The 22,476-nt window shown below is 40.3% G+C and overlaps 1 protein-coding gene across 1 annotated transcript in view; it reads right to left on the bottom strand.

Annotated features, from left to right (window-relative positions):
• The window catches only part of LOC134666844 (periodic tryptophan protein 2 homolog), a 55,796-nt gene that overhangs the window by 17,931 nt on the left and 15,389 nt on the right, over window positions 1–22,476 (bottom strand). Inside the window, exons 10-18 of the mRNA XM_063524161.1 lie at window positions 22,243–22,391; window positions 21,566–21,713; window positions 15,300–15,491; window positions 14,304–14,449; window positions 12,263–12,410; window positions 10,216–10,359; window positions 9,286–9,395; window positions 8,356–8,504; window positions 5,928–6,132 (exon numbers count right to left, since the gene is read on the bottom strand). Of these exons, the coding sequence (XP_063380231.1) occupies window positions 5,928–6,132; window positions 8,356–8,504; window positions 9,286–9,395; window positions 10,216–10,359; window positions 12,263–12,410; window positions 14,304–14,449; window positions 15,300–15,491; window positions 21,566–21,713; window positions 22,243–22,391 (1,391 nt within the window). The remainder of the gene's footprint in view (window positions 1–5,927; window positions 6,133–8,355; window positions 8,505–9,285; window positions 9,396–10,215; window positions 10,360–12,262; window positions 12,411–14,303; window positions 14,450–15,299; window positions 15,492–21,565; window positions 21,714–22,242; window positions 22,392–22,476) is intronic.

Here is a 22,476-nt window from a genome sequence, read left to right as displayed (position 1 = left end):
TCGGACTTTGACTATCATTACTGACTTTTGTATTACTTTAATGCAATTGGGTCCCATATAGACATTTGATACCATAAATGAAAATGTATCATCTATCCTATTGTGTTTCAAGGAACCAATGTCATCTACACTTTACCCACGTAATGGGGTAATCCAGGATCGACACGTTTGCAACATAAATCTAGCGTCGACCTATATTTTACGGGCCATTAACTTCAACACCTACGATCTCACGCGTGAGCGGGGACTGCAAAATTCTTGACTCGCTTATAGTTCGGAAGTAATGTGACAATTTCGATACCGATATGCCGAATATGCCGTTGGTAAGTTTAAGGATATTTCTACATGGAATATGTTTCGAACACTTCACTGGCTCAATATCACAAAGTTCTATGTTGGGGTCCCTTTGTTTCCCATAAAGTTTTAAGTCATAATGTATTGTTTGTCATATTATCGTTAGTCATAAAACTGTAAATTTTTCAGGATTTTTGTAAGGTATAGATGGGTTAGGTTAGGTTTGTTTTATGGCAATCCTGAAAAATTTTCGCGTTTTTGAGTAAAATCAATTATGACTAACGAAAATTCGGACAAACAATATATTATGACTTAAAACTATTTGGGAAACAATAGAGACCCTTCTATGTTACATTTTCAAGATAATTGAAATTCGACTTAATGTCACTATGACAATGTCGGGACCGGGAGATCCGACCCTTTCCCCTCCCTTTTTGGGGGGTAGACACGGTACGATCTCGTAGCTACTAGGCCAAATCAGCTTTGTTTGACCTTAGGAACAATCGTGCCAAGCGGCATCGCCTGAGTCAAAAGTGCATACTCACTGCACTCACTTAGCTTACGAGCTCAATTTCAAAAATATCTAAATTTTGAAAGCCTTATCTCGGAAACTATTCAATCTACAGAGACAGTTCTAATCTCGTATTGTAGCAAATTTAGTCTTCTTTAAAACGTCTAAGGAAGGTACTATCAAAAACTAGTCCTTTAGGGTTATAATACTTATAATCTTATAATCGCCCAAATCTAAAAGAAAACCGAAATTTTCGCGGAAATTTCGATATCTGACAAAGTTGCGTTCAGCGCTCGAAATCACCGACTTGTATTATTCATTGGGCCAACATCATAAACACGTCTGCAAAAAATCAGAACTACCGGATTTAACGCAAACGCCAAATGTATAAAATTACTGTATTATTTCTTCTGACCGGAAACTTATCAAACATTAAAAACTTTCCGCAAATTGTACATTGGTAGATAGGTATGCGATACTATGAATGAATGAATGAAATTAATTTATTCCAGAATCTATAATATATTTATAACGGTCCAGACATTATCAATTTATCAGTTAGAATTACTTGAAATCAAATGATCACGCCCTTAAATTCCGTTCTGATCAATAAGTTAGTGTATCAACTTTTATGACGTAGCACTTGGCAAGAAAACTCAGAGTGGTCGGACTCTAATCACTAATTTGTTCACGTCTTCGATTCAAATAGTTATTTACGATACAAGTGCGAAAAAGAGGAAATTCGAAACGAGTGGCGATAAATTAAAACACGACCGAAGGGAGTGTTTTAAATTGACGCGAGTTGCGAATTACCTATTCGCACGTGTATCGTACAACGTTTTACAGTACATATGGCCCTTTAAACTTTTGACATCGCACGAAAAGTGCTATTTTACGCACTAGTGCGGAAAAATAGGACCATATGTACTGTAAAAACAGTTTCAATTTTAAATTGGAGGCTACGTGTCTTGTAAAACTGAATGAAGCTCACGGCTCGATTCGGAATATGAATTAGATTTCTACTAGACTTCAACAAGTTACGATATGGATAATTTAAAGATATTTGTAAGATAGATATGTCAAATTTGACGTTTCCGCGATTCTGGAGGTCCTCTTGAACGATTTCGACAAGTTATGACTTAGATATCCAAGTCACATCTAGTCGATATCTAATGTAGATCTAGTTGATCACAAAATCGTCTCTAGATCTTGTGATTATCTCTAAATCCGAATAGGCCTGTTAGATTTTTTATGGGATGTATCATCAAAAAACTCCTGCAGAGAATAATATATAAACTTTACGGGCCCGATTTAGTTAAATTATATTTGACCCTTTCTTACAAGTACATAAGTCAAAATGATAGATAAAGACAAACCTAATTCCGGCCAGTAACGCGTTTATGAATACCGTCATAAATCTATGCTCTGCGCTATCGGGTAAGTGCAAGAGGTTACGTTACAAACAACATTTCCATCGATTCCCCATTACATTACGAGCCCCGATGCATATGTTTTCGTCTAGTCAGACCATTTTTTGAGGTTCTCGCGTTATTTTTATTTCACTTTATTGGTATTGTAAATAATGTTTTAATTTAAAAATCATTCATATTTAATGCTTATACTAATTTAATAATTGTATATGGTAATATTCTACAATACTTAACTAAATCCAAATAGGTACAAATTTTTAAATATTTTTGTATTTTTATATTATTATTATTATTTTATACATCGATAATCTGTCCGTGATCTGGGTGCTGGCAGAATCATCAGTGCTTCACCCGAAAGAGTGGAGCGTGTTGCTGAGCCAGAACCCGTTTATTTTGCTGCAACGCACACAGCACATTTACCTATTGATACATCTTGTTCCTGATTTTAGTTTTAGTTTGATATTGTTATTGTTTCTGTTTTTTCTATCAATGTGTGTATTGTGGCAAGCTAATAAATGGTTATGTATCTATCTATCTATCTACAAGAAATACCGTTTGTACTAAAAGAAAAAAATACGATATTTTTTTTATTTGACGGGTAGGAATATAATAGATGTGAAAAGAGTTATTAGGATAATTCGCCAGTAACTAGCCGTCCTAAGCTAAAAATGAATTCTATTTACCTACAAATACCTACAAATAGAATTCATTTTTGTATAAGGTGGCCACCTTACCACCAGTTATTGAAAGCTGCGCCAATTCTTGGGATTAGTTGCCAAGCGGACCCCAGGCTCCCATGAGCTTTGGCAAAATGCCGGGATAACGCAACGTAGAAGAAGAAGAGAGTTATTGAAAGCTGGCCAGTTATTGAGACCTTATACTAAAATTAATTCTGTTTATAGGTGAATAAAATTCATTTTTAGTTTAGGGCGGCCAGTTACTGGCGAATTACCCTACTAGGGAAAATAACACGGCTCTGCCAATGTACTGACAATTTTTTTTCGAGTATGTATGCAGCAGTGCTGTAGGAGAAGATAATATTATTTGGACACCGTTTTTGAAAAGTACATTTTTTCAGCAATAAAAGTATCATGTAATTTTATTATATTACGATCAAAATGAACTAGATTAAACATTTATGGTTCCCAGTACTGGGTATTGTTGTGTTCATGTGTAAAATTTATTAGAATAAATAAAATTGTTGTGTGGAACTAGACGAACTAATTTGCATCGGGGCTCGTACAATAATCGGTATCGTGTTACGGTAACACGATCTATTACATCCCTTGTTCCGTCGAAATCCATAAAAGATGGATGCTCTCCGCGACGCATCAATGATGAAGTAGACTTTATAACGTTTTATTAAGGTTCATAATCGTTCATTTAGTTTTGCCTGGCATAAATAATAGTATTAACTATTATCTAACTTGGCTCTTCTTCAAACCATCTTTATTTCGATTGCCGAGGATATTTCGATTTTAGAGTTAGGTCTGCCGTCTGGGTGGGGGTCATCACAGATCTCCGTCAATTATTTTGTATACACCATATTTGTTACGGCCGGATATCTCCGGCCATTTTAACCCCAGTCGAAAAGCAGTTTTTTTTTATAAAATTAAAGCTGCTTTTCACCTGTGTATTATCTCGGGTGCAAAAAAAATCGGTCGTAACAAATACAGGGTCTCCGGCGCGTGTGGGCCGTGGAAGACAAGGGTACAAACAATAGAGTATTTTCCTACTAGTCAAATCAGTTACTTTTTTAGAACTGTCAAAACGACTTGCTAATAATTATGCAATTTTTATGAAACATTACATCGTGACGTCACGGTCAACTCGCCTACTTTTGACACTTCTATCCGATTTATTAAATAGAACTTGTTTTTAAAAATAACTCCTATCTGTGTTTTTCTAATAATTATCTGGTGCTTTATTTCATGCTTGGTGTAAAATAATTTATTTTAAATCTATATATATAAACGTGAAAGACCTGACTGACTGACTGACTGACTGACTTAAATCAACGCACAGCCCAAACCACTGGGACTAGAAAGTCCAAATTTGGCAACTAGATTCCTTATAAGGTCTAGGGATCCACTAAGAAAGGATTTTTCAAAATTCATCCCCTAAGGGGGTTAAAAAGGGGATGAAAGTTTGTATGGGGTTAAAGTTTTCTTTTAAGCTAGGAATTTGAAACTTCGTAAAAAGATATATTAATAAAATACAAGAAAACTAATTTCAGCTTTTTTGAAAATTCATCCCCTAAGGTGGTGAAAAAGGGGTTGAAAGTTTGTATGGATATCAAAAAAAATTTCAAGTGGTGGACTTGAATCTTTGTATTTAGGGATATTATTAGAAGAAAGGAAAAGTAATTTCAGCGTTTTGTAAAATTCATCCCCTAACAGGGTTAAAAAGGGGTTGAAAATTTTAATCCATTACAAATGCTTTGAAACTTCGTAGAAAGGCATAATAGCCAATTATAAAAAAAGTGATTGCAACGTTTTTGGAAATTCAACCCCTAAGGGGGTTAAAAAGGGGATGAAAGTTCGTCTTCGGGTGCAAATTTTATTTTAAGTTAGGAACTTGAAACTTTGTAAAAAAGTATCAAATTCAACTACAAGAAAACTAATTTCAGCGTTTTAGAAAATTCATCCCCAAGGTGGTGAAAAAGGGGTTGAAAGTTTGTATGGATATCAAAAAATTTTTCGAGCGCGAGACTTGAATCTTTGTATTTAAGTATATTATTAGAAGACAATAAAAGTAATTTCAGCGTTTTGTACAATTCATCCCCTAACAGGGTTAAAAAGGGGGATGAAAGTTTGTATGGGGTTAAAGTTTTCTTTTCAGCTACGAATTTGAAACTTCGTTAAAAGATATATTATCAAAATACAAGAAAACTAATTTCAGCATTTTTGAAAATTCAACCCGTAAGGTGGTGAAAAAGGGGTTGAAAGTTTGTATGGATATCAAACATTTTTTCGAGTGTGGGACTTGAATCTTTGTATTTAGGGATATTATTAGAAGACAGGAAAAGTAATTTCAGCGTTTTTTTAAATTCATCCCCTAACAGGGTTAAAAAGGGGTTGAAAGTTTAAATCCATTACAAATGCTTTGAAAATTCTTAGAAAGGCATAATAGCCGATTACAAAAAAAAAGTAATTGCAACGTTTTTGGAAATTCAATCCCTAAGGGGGCTAATTAGGGGATGAAAATTCGTCTTGGGGTGTGAATTTAATTTTAAGCTAGGAACTTTAACTTTTTGGAAAAAAAGGTAATAAATTAAAAAACATGAAAACTAATTCAAGCATTTTTGAAAATCATCCCCCAAGGTGGTGAGAAAGGGGTTGAAAGTTTGTATGGAGATCAGATATTTTGTGAGTGCGGAATGCGGAACTTGAATCTTTGTATAAGGGCATAGGTAAGTACCTATTATGAGAATACAAGAAAAGTAATTTCAGCAACCAACATCAAAATCCACTTGACTTAAAACTTCATACAACTTGCTAAAAAAGAAAAATACTTAATTTCAACATTGCTTGGATATGAAAATTATAGGTACCTACTAAAGATGTAAAATGTTGAAGATAAGATTCCACGCGGACGAAGTCGCGGGCAACAGCTAGTACAGTATAATACACTACTGGCCGGAGATATCCGGCCTGGGTAGACGACAGGTTAAATAAACACTATGTACTTACATTTTGCTCAGCTGCGAGTACTTGACCGTCAGGGCCTTTTCAAGGGCCAGCAGAGCGCTTTGCGGGAACTTATTCTTCTGGGTGAGAATACACTTGGTCCATATCAGCAGGTGTTCGAGGTGCGGACTCTCCTCGATGAGGTGGGCGATGGAGGCGGTGAGGCGGTGAGCGTAATCCTCATCCAGTGACGTCACTGTCAGTTCGACTGTGGCCAAAAATGTACACAAATTAAAAAAGATATTCTGAAAGTAGGCCTCAAGGGCTTTTAAGTCAATACAACATTTACAGGAACATAATTATGTACTGCATAATAATTATTTTCCACTGTATTTTCACGGAAACGTACGAACGTGTCATGGTATTTCAGTCAGTCTCGGTACAAAAAGTAATGAGGTTGACTGAAGTAGTATGACAAATACGAACGTTTCCGAGAAAATACGATAGAAACAATTATTTATTTATTTATTTATTTATTTAAACTTTATTGCACAAGCACAGGAAAAATGTACAAATGGCGGACTTAATGCCTAAAGGCATTCTCTACCAGTCAACCATTGGGTCAAACAGAGACAAATGTTGGTGCAGGAGATACATAATTTATAAAGAGAAATGTAACCGAGAAGTCAAATATTATATATAAACATAATAACATAAACCTACAAAATTATGATAAAATACTAATACTTATATGATGTACAAAGATAAACTAATAAATATAAATTATATATATATATATATATTGTATAATATGAAGACGGAGAACATTATTTAAATTCTTCTGACAGAAGATGCTTGCGGAGTAGTCGTTTAAAGACAGGTTTGCTTGGGGCTTGTCGAATAGAGAGAGGGAGGGAGTTCCAGAGACGGATTGCCTCAACAGCGAAAGAGTTGGACATAAAACCAGTACGGTGAGAAGGAATCGAAAGTTTGAGAGAACGGGAGGAACGAAGTTCACATCCTGGACGGGGGGTGATGAAAGTGAATTTACATTTAAGATATCCAGGAGAGGCAGGCTCGAACAAGATGGAGAATAAAATACACAGGATTCTAAGGGACCTACGACGACGGATGGAGAGCCAATTAAGCTGACGGCGATAAAAAGAAACATGGTCGTATTTGCGCAGGCCGAAAATGAAACGTATGCCATTATTAATGAGACGGTCTAGCTTATTGAGGTACTCCTGAGAGATATTAGTCATGCACGCGTCCGCATAGTCAATAACTGGCAAAAATATGTCGATGTAATATCGATGTGGCCTAGACGGATCATTTTGAACACCTGGCCCGCTTAGCAACTTCTGCTGCTGACTGCATAAAGGTAAACTTACTATCTATGCTCGGCACAGCCTCCACGCACTCCCTGATGAGGGTGTGTTCGTTGAGCTGCAGTGCGCTCATTAAGGCCGGGCCTCACGAGCGCTCAGATAATTTCTGTTTTACCGCGCCTGGCGTCGAGCCTGCTTCTAATCGATACGGCCTAGAAGGATCATTTTGACCACCTGGCCCGCTTAGCAACTTCTGCTGCTGACTGTATAAAGGTAAACTTACTATCTATGCTCGGCACAGCCTCCACGCACTCCCTGATGAGGGTGTGTTCGTTGAGCTGCAGTGCGCTCACTAAGGCCGGGCCCCAAGAGCGCTCAGATAATTTCTGTTTCACCGCGCCTGGCGTCGAGTCGGCTTCTAATCGATATGGCCTAGAAGGATCATTTTGAACACCTGGCCCGCTTAGCAACTTTTGCTACTGACTGTATAAAGATAAACTTACTATCTATGCTCGGCACAGCCTCCACGCACTCCCTGATGAGGGTGTGTTCGTTGAGCTGCAGTGCGCTCACTAAGGCCGGGCCCCAAGAGCGCTCAGATAATTTCTGTTTCACCGCGCCTGGCGTCGAGTCGGCTTCTAATCGATATGGCCTAGAAGGATCATTTTGAACACCTGGCCCGCTTAGCAACTTTTGCTACTGACTGTATAAAGATAAACTTACTATCTATGCTCGGCACAGCCTCCACGCACTCCCTGATGAGGGTGTGTTCGTTGAGCTGCAGTGCGCTCACTAAGGCCGGGCCCCAAGAGCGCTCAGATAATTTCTGTTTCACCGCGCCTGGCGTCGAGTCGGCTTCTAATCGATATGGCCTAGAAGGATCATTTTGAACACCTGGCCCGCTTAGCAACTTTTGCTACTGACTGTATAAAGATAAACTTACTATCTATGCTCGGCACAGCCTCCACGCACTCCCTGATGAGGGTGTGTTCGTTGAGCTGCAGTGCGCTCACTAAGGCCGGGCCCCAAGAGCGCTCAGATAATTTCTGTTTCACCGCGCCTGGCGTCGAGTCGGCTTCTAATCGATATGGCCTAGAAGGATCATTTTGAACACCTGGCCCGCTTAGCAACTTCTGCTGCTGACTGTATAAAGGTAAACTTACTATCTATGCTCGGCACAGCCTCCACGCACTCCCTGATGAGGGTGTGTTCGTTGAGCTGCAGTGCGCTCACTAAGGCCGGGCCCCACGAGCGCTCAGATAATTTCTGTTTCACCGCGCCTGGCGTCGAGTCGGCTTCTAATCGATATGGCCTAGGAGAAGGAGAAAAATAAATACGATATACTTAAAAAAATAATATATTCAAGTTCCTATTTTTATTGACAACCAAAATTCACTACCAAAGAGAATTTGCAATAGAGGAATATTGACAAAGTAAATTTTGTAGTTAGTACATTTAGAACTTTTAGAACGCCATTTGATTTTGATCCTTATTTTTTCACTGAAATGTGTAAAATTTACTAAATGTCAAAAAGTATCACCATCTACTCGACGATAGGCCAAAGGTAAGGTGCCATCTTTTCGAGCGATGGTGCTCTCTAGATCTCTCTAGATTTTAATACTTTGTGAGTGTCTTACAATACAACAACATTTTAAGTGATGATTATTGCGTAATTCCAGAGATAATATCTTTAAAAAGTGTTTGTTTACATCAGCGGTCGGCAACAAGCGGCCCGCGAGCCTGGCTATTTTGTATGTAATATTGACAAACGTCAAAGTCACAAATATTACCAAAGCGCGGCCCGCGTCAACTTCGTTAACTACTACCTATATGTGGCCCTTGGCTGCTAAAAGGTTGCCGACCGCTGGTTTACATGATGTAAAAACTAAATTAAATAATAAAATGCTAAGTTAATTAATCTGCGTATCTTTTCTCAAATATCACAATTGGCGACGAGGATGGAATTCGAACCCACGCGTGCAAAGCACAATCAAATATCACAATTGGCGACGACAATTGTCGGCGTGTTGTCATGACAGGACAAGTAAGGATGAATACACTTTAAGGATGAGTAGAAATATTCGATTACTAACCTAAAAGTCCCATCAATGCCGGCATTCTGACTGTACAGGTATAATCCCTCAGTGGCCGCGCAAGCGAAGCTCTCGCCAGTAGGCGAGAAACGCAGGCAATGGACGCGTACCTATGAAAAATGCAATAAAAACAATATATTTACAATTAAATAATATTGAATCAATATAACACTTTGTTAACACGTCAGTTGTTTTATTTCTTTGCTAAACCGCAATATGATATTGCTAGTTAAATAATGCTAGCCCGTTATACTTACATAAGGGGCCAACAGATTAACAGTCCGCCAGAACAGTCTGTCAGTTAGAACAAAATTTTGACAGTTCCGAACAACTGACAGGCCGATACCGTCCGGCGGACTGTTAATCAGTGGGCCCCTTAGCTGTCAGACTTCTATAGTTATTCTAGTTTACTAACTTAAATACTAAACGTTTTGTTTCTATTTTAAATAAAAATTACTAAAATGTAATATTTGACGTTTATAAGTACCTAACCTTGACGCAAATGTGAGCCTTTATATATCCGCATCCGCGGATGTCAAAAGATCCGCATCCACAACATCCCTGGTATCAATACTACTATCTATGTATGTAGAAAGAAGAAGAAATATGTAGTTTATTCGTGGCATAAAAAATAGGTAACAGACAAAAGAGAAAAAAAAGAGGAACAAAAATAAAAAAATGACACTTAACATTACAACACATAGCATTACATAACAGATCAAGTAAATAGCCACGAAATGGTCCCGACTCAGCATGGTGTTAGCCTTGATGGGTCAACGCTGGTCTTCCGTCGGGGCCATGGACGAGTGAATCACGGAAACATGACATTTTAGATATCGTTAAACCTTTGAAGTAAAATTCAAATTGCAAGAATGTCGATAGTTTATGTGATAGCAAAGTACACTTATCACAAAGATACGGTAATTTTACCTCAGGTTTGACATTTCTGTCAGCCATATCACCCTCTTTCACGCCGGGCAGACGGATGGCGACATCGCCGCCTTCTAGGTGCGTCCTGTCTTCCACCAGCGCCATGTTTCCGAACTCCGTCAGGTGACGGCGGTTGATGTAATCCTGATAATCACAAAAAAAATGGTTTTCTGCCATAAGACGTCCACTGCTGAACATAGACACTCCCCCTTGGACCTCCATTCGTACCGGTTGGAAGCGACACGCATCCAGCGTCTTCCGGCGGCCTTAACAAGGTCGTCCGTCCATTTTGTGGGTGGACGTCCTACGCTGCGCTTGCTAGTCCGTGGTCTCCACTCGAGCACTTTTCGACCCCATCGGCCATCTTTGTCAGTGACAAAGTCTGTTTACGGACGATAATTTTGCGTAATAACGTCATAAGAAAACGTGGCCGTAACATCACCATGGAGATCCGTCCACAACGTTACCATGGATAAGATAAGAGATAAAAGATTTTTATTCGTGACGATCACAAAACATGTACGAACATGTACAGACAACAACAGCAAGAACAGAAAAGAACAATAAGTGTGCATCACGAAATGGACCCAACTCAGCATAATGCTAGCTATAAAGCCAGCGCTGGTCTTCCGTAGGGCCCATTCGGTGATGCCACGACAGATAACACAAAAAGATACATATTGAAAACATTGCAAAAGATACACAGAAAAAATAATTAAGAAAACAGAAATTACAAAATACAAGAAAAATAATTCAGAAAATAAACAAAACAAAATGAAAAGAAAAGCATAAACATAGACAAAAATTTATGGTAGACGTAAAATTATGAACGCGACCATACCATGCGTCAACGCTTGCCTGCAGCTGCTATGGAGGTACCTATATGTCCACAACGTGACACTTTTTCGTGAATGCTACCGGTTTATAAGACGCTATCACGTCAAAATAAAGTAATTTGTCAGTAGAATACACCGGCCAAGAGCATGTCGGGCCATGCTCAGTGTAGTTACCCGTCCGTCTAAATAGGCCGCCTTGAACGGCGCCTATAGTACGAATCATATTACTTTAGTAAGATGCAGGGGAGCGATTTAGACTGCGGGATAATTTAAACTAAAATAAATATCTTCCATGATTTACATTATTAAGTAGAGTGCCACATATGTTCAGATAGCGAAAAAGATGTGTGAAAACCAGATGTACAGTGTAGTGCATAATTATTTTAGCACGGAAACTTACGAACGCGTCCTGCTATTTCAGTCAGTCTCGGTACAAGAAGTACTGACATTGACTGAACTAGCATGACAAATACGAACGTTTCCGAGAAAATACGATGGAAAACAATTATGCACAACATCTGGATATGTATACTATATATGTAGGTAGGTATTTGTCAGAGTTTCATTTCCTTTTTCCAAATGCGATCACATGCCGGAATTTACAAGCACAGCGACGTACCATCGCCCACACTGTTAACTGTACATCGGTGGACCTTATTGCAAAAGGCATAACACATCACACACACACACACAGACACACACAGTACAGTTAGGAGTGTTGCCGTTTGTACTCTTTACGCCTGCGTGGAATAATGTAATAATAATGTATTTCTAAGCAAGGTGATTAAAAAACCGGCTAAGTGCGAGTAGGACTCGCGTTTCTAGGGTTCCGTACATAAGTCCGACTCACGCTTGACTGCACATTTCTAATAGGTTTTACTGTCATCTATAGGTAAAGAACTATTTTGAGTATTTTTTTCAAAATTTTTGATCCAGTAGTTTCGGAGATAAAGGAGGGGAAATGATCATTTTTTGGCTATTTAATAACTTATTAAATAACTTCGAACCTATGTATTTTAAAATTATAAAAAAATATGTCCATCTTTGGGTCACTAATTTACATATGTATAACAACTTAATTGGTCCAGTAATTTCCGAGAAAATAGGCTGTGACAGACGGACAGACAGACAGACGCACGAGTGATCCTATAAGGGTTCCGTTTTTTTCCTTTTGAGGTACGGAGCCCTAAAAATAAAAGCTGAGCACTTACATTGATCGCATCTAGGGACCGGTTCTGCGTGATGGTGAATTTTCTGATGAGGATAGACTCCTTCACGCTGTAGAGGCACACGTACTTCGCGTTGCCGGCGCCGAGCACGCACTGCCCGTCCGCGGAGTAGCATATTGTTGTGAACGCCCTGAAATTTGAGGAATTATTGCAGCACAGCCAATGATTTATTATACCGGCGTTCCAATTTCGAAGCGCTTAACTTGTGACAAATTGTACAAGTTGCCCTTAGTTGCACCTGGGCATGCGAGAAATGTGCACGTGCTAACGGGCTCCCGACCCGCTCACCGAAAGTGAAAGAGACAAGCTCATGTTTAACAACGAGTATGACAAGATGAATGGAATGCGAAAATTAATTTAAAAAAAAATTTCGTAGGTATATAAATAAATATGGAAGTATTTTTGTGGTCCTTATGTATGAGTATAACCCACAGACAAAACATCCTCCAGACTGAGCATAGTAGCGCTACCCCCTCTGCCTAATTTTACTCCATGTTCGAGTCGAAAGTGTCTTTGTGTGACGTCCGTGTCTTTGAACGGACCAATCACGGCACGGGACTTCGCTCACCACGTCCCGCGCACCCCCGCATTTTGGCATCATCGGTTGCATGAAATAATTGCTCTATACTCGGTCTAGAGGATACCTAGTCTATGAGTTTAACAAAAAGTGTAGGTAATCTCAAGCACCCGTATCACGTAACTATAAACAAACCTAGAATCAAGCGTTGATTGCGACATTAAATGTAAAACGGGCTACACATGTTAAATAAACATTTGTGTTTTCCCAAATCACCCTTATTCAGTAGGTAGCATTAGGAGGGCGCGTTCTGAATAAATAACTAGGAGGTAGGCGAGACTTCAGTGAGACGATAAAGCGCTTATTTATTCATTCTGCCGAACTCTAATGTAAATGTTACTAGCAGACATAGGAATCCGCGGGGCAAATTGTGAATTAAGACTATGTTTGTGCACTTATGGGACTAATTACAACAAAATAGTTAAAAATTAGTTATTAATTGCCTAGTCGTTTTAAAACGGCCTAAATTTTGTTGTAATTCGTACCATAAAAGTGCACAAATATAAAGTCTTAATTTCACAATTGCCCCGCGGATTCCTATGTCTGGTTACTAGAGTATAATGTAGCTTTATCAACTTATCATGTAGGTATAGTACATTATTGTCGAGGCTCGGAAGTAGCTACTTGCAGGCTGAGGATTCGTTTTAAACGGACGACCTTGGGAGTCCGTTTAATTGAATCCGAAGCCAGCAAGTAGCCTTCCAGCCGAGTCATATATAGTGCTTTTCTCAAAAATGGTGCAGGAAATATAAATATCATAGAAATATTTTACAAAACCAACGTTCTTGCGTATATATTTTCACAGAAGAAAGCCCTTGCCGCCTTTTTATTTTTTTTTAATAAAAAAATAGAAGTGTATTTTTCTGCCAAAATACGCCAACCTATTTGAGACAACTAAATAGTCGTGGTACTAATCATCTGTTTGGCTGTTTAATGGGCCTGTGCCTTCATTTGATATGGCCATTTCAACTTTTAAAAAGTTTGGAACTCGACAAATAATGGAATTTGTATGCGACATTGCAGTCCCAAAATCGAGACTGCAATGTTTTTTAACTTTTTAATTTTTGACTGACCATAAACTAAGCGCTTCGCAACCTATTTTTTAGACGGCAAAGTCGACTTTGCCGTCCATTTTTGAGAAAAAGTTATTTAGTCATGCAGAATTCTTTATAGGGCTGGATCTCCTAAACCGTGCGTCGTAGTGCAAAAATGATAAAAACTTTCATTCCCCTTTAATACGTACTGAATAATCAATAGATTATTGTAATAACATTAGGACATAAAAACAATCATCATCATCATTTATTTCATTATTATTTCATTGAATGTTTGAAATAACTAGAAAAGACTATACATACCTTGGGTTGTCACTAAGCTCGGCCGGCAACCCCTTACTCCCCGGCCTCTGTAGTAATGTACTATTAAGTATTAATATTATCTACTCACTTGGTTTTAAGCATCTGCTGTGGTGTGACCAAGTCGCGGTCGCCCCGGCCCGATGCCAGATCGATCCGACCCTCTATACTGCCCGTTTGCTCGCAGGTTGTCGAGTCGAAGAATGTGATGGCGCCGTCAAGCGTTGATACTGCTATCTGAAAAGAACCTTAGTTAAATGAAACCAAAGAGAATAGAGTGTATAGAATTGGATTGTCAAAGTAAATTATGTAGCTACTGTAAATTTACTACCATCTTTCAACAGAAGATTAAAACTGTTTTAAAATGGCAGTAAATTTACTGTAGCTACGTAATTTACCATGACAGTAACTCTCTATTTCAAATTCTCTTTGATGAAGTGCGTCAAGTGCGTGCTCAGTAGTTTCAGAGCCAAGGAATCACGAACCGTATAATGTATGACATAGAGCCCAGATTCCCTTACCTGTTCCCCGTCAGGTCTGAACGCGACTTGTAGTGCGTCGGAAGTCATCTGTATAGTTTCGCTCTCAGAGCTGTTCTCTATACAGTTCCAGAGACGGACGGTCTTGTCCCAACTGGCCAACGCGTGCTCAGTAGTTTCATAGCTAACCAAATTAAAACCGTATAAAGTTTGACATAGAGTCGAGATTCCCTTACCTGCTCCCCATCAGGCCTAAACGCGACTTGCAGTGCGTCGGAAGTCATCTGTATAGTTTCGCTCTCAGAGCTGTTCTCTATACAGTTCCAGAGACGGACGGTCTTGTCCCAACGCGTGCTCAGTAATTTCAGAGCTAAGGAATTAAGAACCGTATAAAGTATGACATAGAGCCGAGATTCCCTTACCTGCTCCCCATCAGGCCTAAACGCGACTTCCAGTGAGTCGGAGGTCATCTGTATAGTTTCGCTCTCAGAGCTGTTCTCTATACAGTTCCAGAGACGGACGGTCTTGTCCCAACGCGTGCTCAGTAATTTCAGAGCTAAGGAATTAAGAACCGTATAAAGTATGACATAGAGCCGAGATTCTCTTACCTGCTCCCCATCAGGCCTAAACGCGACTTGCAGTGCGTCGGAAGTCATCTGTATAGTTTCGCTCTCAGAGCTGTTCTCTATACAGTTCCAGAGACGGACGGTCTTGTCCCAACTGGCCGAGGCGAGACGAGTGCTCGACAAAACCGGATTGAAGGCTAGACTAGACACCGGAGCTTCGTGGCCTCCCAATACCTGTTGTAAAGAATTATATTTTAGTTAAATTCGTACTCATAATACAAATATGAGTAATGTGATGCTGATGTTATATATTTTAACCCTGAAAACTGAACTACGGATTTTCTAAGTAAAAAAAGTAAACTTCTTTTAACTTTAACTAAACTGTCAAAACGATTTGCTAATATGGAATTTATATGAAAACGAATATAGTGACGTCACGGTAAACTCACCTACTTTTTATATTTCAATCCGATTTATTAAATACAACGTCGCCCCCATGCTAAACTAACATAAGTGTAAATTTGTCAAAATTGAGTTATTGATGTAATTCTGTACCAAATATGACAATGCACAATGTGACCAATTTTCAGACTTCTATCTTTTAAGCTTTCAGAGTTACCATTGTACCAATCTGACTTAATAGTTCTTTTACCCCATGGTAGACTCGCGAAGTGTAGATAAGGTATTTTTCCTTGGCCGACACCAGTAAATAACTAACGAATCTGCCATTTTCGTTAACTTTCTATGGTGGCAATTATTATTGACCGGTACGATTAGCCTATAGAAAACTTGCGAATCTGGCAAATACGGTAGTTTACTATGGTGGCATTTATTCCTCATTCATATTAATAAACTATAGCATAATTGCGAATCTACACATTCGTTATTTTACTATGGTGGCAACTATTACTCAACCACATATGTAGACTACAGCAAATTTGCGAATCTGGCACATATGTCAGTTTACTATGGTGGCATTTAATATTTATCTACATTCATAACCTTTAGCATAGTTGCGAAACTGCTCATTCGTTAATCTACTATGGTGGCAAATAGATATAACCACAAAGTAGCCATAGCAAATTTGCGAATCGGGCATATTCGTTACTTTATTATGGTGGCCATTATTACCCCATCACATAAATTGGCCTGTTAAAATTTACGAATTTTGCATTTCCGTGAGTTTGTAAGGTAAATAATTCGTTTGTACCTTTAGAGTAACTTACAAGTAAATATGCGAATCAGGCGTTTTCGTAAGTTTATAATAAAATTATTTTTGTACTGTTTACAAGATTACTTGAAACGCATTTTTGCTATACTCGTATTTTATACCACGTCCGTAGCTAGCTTCAGAGTTAGACCCTTTAACAGCCTGTACACTTCTTTTTTTAGGGTTCCGTACCCAAAGGGTAAAACGGGACCCTATTACTAAGACTTCGCTGTTCGTCCATCCGTCCGTCCGTCCGTCCGTCCGTCCATCCGTCCGTCTGTCACCAGGCTGTATCTCACGAACCGTGATAGTTGACATCTTCGCAGATGATGTATTTCTGTAGCCGATAGCGGCTACAACAACAACAACAAGTACTAAAAACAGAATAAAATAAAGATTTAAATGGGGCTCCCATACAACAAACGTGATTTTTGACCAAAGTTAAGCAACGTCGGGCGTGGTCAGTACTTGGATGGGTGACCGTTTTTTTTTTGCATTTTTTTTTCGTTTTTTTTTATTATGGTACGGAACCCTTCGTGCGCGAGTTCGACTCGTACTTGCCCGGTTTTTTAAGAATCGGGAAAAGCTCGATCTCGGACTCGTTCCACAGCCGGAACCCGCGGGAGGAAATATCTCTTGAACTGCACAGTGCGCGACCATTTAGCTACTAGTCTAGGGTGTGAGGATGAACACCCTGCCGACGGCGAGCGGTGCGGTGATAGAAGCTGGCATCATGTCAAACTATTATTCAGAGCATAGACCATCGTACAAGCGGTACGAGTACCGAGGCTCAATACCGCTTGTGAGTTTGGGACTGTTCATTTTGTATTGGGAAGGGGGCGCTTTGGCACTGGAAGTGTTAAACACATCTTCTGGTATGCTATCTGGCCCGCTCGACTTATAAACGTTGAAAGATAGCAGCTCCCGCCGAATGAGATATTCGGCGTGATAGAGATTTCTAGCATAGAGTCTGATCAGGGAGTCGTGACACAAGCTATTTTTTTTAAATTCCTTATATGGCAACTTTTTTTCCTATCACATAAGCTGTCAGTTTCAAACTGTCATTTATTTTCATAGTAATTTTATTGCCAGGTGCAGTTCTTATTGAAATTCCCACGTTTTTTTTGTGACACGACTCGCTGGTCAGATTCTATGAGTACCGCGGAATGGTGGGCGGCACGGAGCTACCGTTGTCATTCGAGGCAGAATTCGAGGCAAAAAGAGTACCAAAGATCGGTTTTCTCTTTTACACTGTGAGCCAGAGCACCGTCAGCTTTTCGCAGTGGTGGTAAAGAAGACTGACCAAAATTCCTTCGGCAGCTTTGGCAAGTGCTTAGAACGCGCGACTCCCCACTGGGTAACCCGCTAGATTTTCAGTAATCCTGCCAAAGAAATCGTATTTGGCTCTGATAATGGCTTTTTTACTGGACCTCGAGGCAGCATTTAATTTGCGTTTCACATCGGAGACGTTCGGATCCTTATTAGCTATACTGCCTTTGTCCAAGCCCTGTAAGCGGCTTGCTTGCAAACTGTAGCTTCTTTACAGGGCTGGTTAAACCAAGGACGTCTCTTTGCTCCCGCACCTATTACCGAATTGGGAATGAAACAATCCATTTTTGTATTGCTGTTGATGCCCCAAAAAACCACCAGTATCGTCTCGGGGATATTGGCTGCGCAGGATATTCTGATGTGAATCAGAGCTGCCTACACGGGTACGACGCGTAGAATTCACGCAGTCCGTTCCAATCTGCTGATTTATACTGCCGTACGCGTCGTGAGCTAGTTGGCCGTGGTGGATCGCATGGTGCAAGTGTCCGGACTAGACAGTGATTGATTGATGAACATAATTTTATAAAAAAAAAACCAGAGGCAGTAATCGGATGAACCGAGAAGCGCGTTCACTGAGACGGAATATCCGTCCGGACGTGTGGTCTGCAGAAGGTCTAGTAGAGAGCTTGTATGGTATCGGTTTTCTCGTGGGGGAAATTACCAGTGGCGAGAGTTCATAGGCCAGAGACAATTCGTAAGCAGACCTTCCTGCGTGGTCGGCGGACCAGGACCCAAGCCAATCAATGTAGTAGGCGTTGAAATCCCCCAAAATCACCGTAAGACCTGTACAGGCACGCGTAGACGTGAGTGTGGCCACTGTAGTCTACGCACACGCACACCCACAGAACTGACAGGTCAATAGCTGTCTACATAGGCATCAAGGTGGTGACAGCAGACATCCTGCCGGACATACACTACATATCCCGGCGTGTCTCATGAACTTGTGTTCAAGTGTATAGCCGGGATATATTTAATAAGTATGCAATGTCTGCCGGGCAGGATATGCGTCTCCATAAGAAACACGATGGTCGGCTGCACAGATTCTAGGTGGTGATGGATTGGGATGGACATAATTATTATAAGGCCTTGTCAAGTACGTAGGTAATGGTTATAAAGTCTGACAAAAAAGAGTAGAAATTAAAAAGTGGCAACACTGTAGTAAGGTCAGGTTTTTCTTAGATTGATTTGAAAAGGACGACACTACAGTATTGCCACTTTTTAATTTCTACTCTTTTTTGCTTATAAGTGTTTGATTATGCAAAATATTCTTGTTGAAATCAAAAATAAATACAGATTCGCAACTCAATTTCTATACAAATGAATAGAAAGCATTCACATACACCAGAGTAAACACACGAAACTGTCATTTTCGTAACTTTACCTCGGTCCAAATGTTTTAAATGGATTTATAATTTGCGAAAGTGGTACTTTCGTGAGTTCACTATAGTGAAAAATCTTATCTTTTTTTTGCTATCTATGGAGATGCAAAATTGCGAATGTGCTGTAATTCCCAATTCCAATAAAATAATGCATATCTGACAAATTGATCATGTAATACATGCATTTTGAAAACACTGTGTGTATACTATATCAATACAACTGCAACGACTACTTCAAAAAAAACAAAATGGAATTTTTAGGAGCTTCAAATCGCTCTCCTCAAAAATGTGTTTTTTACAGTTATGTTAGTTTAGCATGGGGGCGACGACAAATTGTGTTTAAAAAGCTGCTATCTATGTTTTTCTAATAATTATCTGGTGCTTTATTTCCTGCACGGTTTGAAATAATTTATTTTTAGTACAGGCACAGAATAAGTAATAGTATTATCATACAGAACGGACACGCACCGCCCCGCCCCGACTCGGATTACCTCGCCCCGCGACTGAGTTCTGACGGACTCCTGACGTACGCTCAGTTCGGCTAGCGACGCCGCGACGCGATGACGCAACGTTCAAAATGCCGGTGTATTGTGCGATGTACGGGTAGTACGGATACCTACTTATTGTAGAAATGAATAATAAGATAGTTTTCCAAAGAGACGAAATATGTATCTGTAAATAAGGCTATACTTTTGCGTAAAAATAATAATATCATATGAATTAAAACCCGTTCGTTGAATTTGTGAATGTTAAGCCAACATTTAATATTTAAAGTACCTAAGGTAACTAGACCTTCTACACAGATATTCCTCGTAAATGTTTTATTTTTAGTTTAACACTCTTTTCACAAAAAAGAACTTGTTGGTCGCGGGACATTCGCGTTTGATTTTTAATTTATTTTAAGAATTTAAGAAATAATTATGTATGTTATATAAAATAATCAATAGGCATCAACAATAAGGTATATTTAATAATGGCGTGTTGAAAGTCCAAGTACGTGCAGGACTATAAACTGACAAAGCCAATTCAACAATTGGAGCGAATAAACCTATATTTTGTTAAACATAAACCTATATTTTGTTTTTTTACGTATTTCGGTCGAATTATGCAACGCAGCGGGCCGCTCGTCGTGTCCTTCGGCCGGCCTCGGCAAACCTCGGCTTAGCCTTCCCCGCGCGCCGCACGAGTCAGCCCTAAGCCACTTACTCACACAATGACGCGTGTACAGACGTGCCGTGCAAACATATAAACGCAAATGATTTTCGATGTATGGCGTGTCCGCCCTGTGGTACAGGAAACATCCCTATAAGGGCATTAAGTGATCCATTTTTACGCGAGGCAATCTTTGGTCCGAGCGCAGCGAGCTAAACTCACATTTAGCTTAATAAGAGAGTGAGACACAATGACATTGGTCAGGTTGAACCACCCTTTGATTGTGAGGTCAGTACTCACATCCAACAGTTTCCCAAACTTGACGGACCACAGGAATATCTCGAACACGTCCTGTCCGCCCGCGGCGCACAGCTCGCTGCTGGAGTCTAACGCCACGCAGCTGAACTCACATTTAGCTTAATGAGAGAGTGAGACGCAATGACATCGGTCAGGTAGAACCACCCTTAGATTGTGACGTCAGTACTCACATCCAACAGCGTCAAAAACTTGACGGACCACAGGAATATCTCGAACACGTCCTGTCCGCCCGCGGCGCACAGCTCACTGCTGGAGTCTAACGCCACGCAGCTGAACTCACATTTAGCTTAATAAGAGAGTGAGACGCAATGACATTGGTCAGGTTGAATACCTTTAGATTGTGACGTCAGTACTCACATCCAACAGCGTCCCAAACTTGACGGACCACAGGAATATCTCGAACACATCCTGCCCGCCCGCGGCGCACAGCTCGCTGCTGGAGTCTAACGCCACGCAGCTGAACTCACATTTAGCTTAATGAGAGAGTGAGACGCAATGACATTGGTCAGGTTGAACCACCCTTAGATTGTGACGTCAGTACTCACATCCAACAGTTTCCCAAACTTGACGGACCACAGGAATATCTCGAACACGTCCTGTCCGCCCGCGGCGCACAGCTCGCTGCTGGAGTCTTAACGCCACGCAGCTGAACTCACATTTAGCTCAATAAGAGAGTGAGATGCAATGACATTGGTCAGGTTGAATACCTTTAGATTGTGACGTCAGTACTCACATCCAACAGTTTCCCAAACTTGACGGACCACAGGAATATCTCGAACACGTCCTGTCCGCCCGCGGCGCACAGCTCGCTGCTGGAGTCTAACGCCACGCAGCTGAACTCACATTTAGCTTAATAAGAGAGTGAGACGCAATGACATTGGTCAGGTTGAATACCTTTAGATTGTGACGTCAGTACTCACATCCAACAGTTTCCCAAACTTGACGGACCACAGGAATATCTCGAACACGTCCTGCCCGCCCGCGGCGCACAGCTCGCTGCTGGAGTCTAACGCCACGCAGCTGAACTGCACGAGGCTCGGCGACGTCAACGTGCGGAAGTTGCGGTATCTAAAATTAACTTTATTCGGTTAGCGTTAAGCTCATATTTGTACTGAGCCACTGAATAATTACGTCGCCCAACGGCGGTAAATTGTCTACAGGTTGAAAGCATTTTAGCTCAGTATGTGGTCAGTAAATCGTACTATGCTTGGAAAAGGGATAACTAATTGTAAGTACTATTCTGGCCGACCTGGTGAGATCGTAGCACCACACGGTGCCGTCGAGCGAACTGGTCACGGTCACGAAACATAAGCCTGTCTCATACTTTATCACCTTTTAAGACAGTCCAGTCTAATTTGAACCTTAAACCGTAATGCTAAGGTTGAAATTCTATCGCGTATGTGTATGTGGTAAAGAAATACTATTTTGTAGCCGACCTGGTGAGATCGTAATAGCACCCGCACGGTGCCGTCGAGCGAGCTGTGTCCAGTCTAATTTAAACCTTAAATCGGAATGCTAAGGTTGAAATTCTATCGTCTATGTGGTTAGTAAATCGTACTATGCTTGGAAAAGGTGGTTATGTAGTATTGTGGCCGACCTGGTGAGATCGTAGCACCGCACAGTGCCATCTAGCGAGCTGGAGACGAAGAATTTCTTGTTCGCGCTGAAAACCACGCTCGTCACTGATGACGTATGCTCGCTGAACGTCACGAAACAAAAGCCGGTCGTCGTGTTCCACACTTTCACCTGAAATGGAATGTCAGTGTTATATCCTGGTCGGAAGTTATATATATAGCAACTGACGTTATAACTCCGTAAGCGCGATGTAGGT

This window comes from Cydia fagiglandana, chromosome 8, assembly GCF_963556715.1.
Source record: "Cydia fagiglandana chromosome 8, ilCydFagi1.1, whole genome shotgun sequence".
Classification (NCBI taxonomy): Eukaryota; Metazoa; Arthropoda; class Insecta; order Lepidoptera; family Tortricidae; genus Cydia; species Cydia fagiglandana.
The sequence above is the reverse complement of the archived record's forward strand: the minus strand, read 5'-3'. Positions and strand labels throughout refer to the sequence as shown.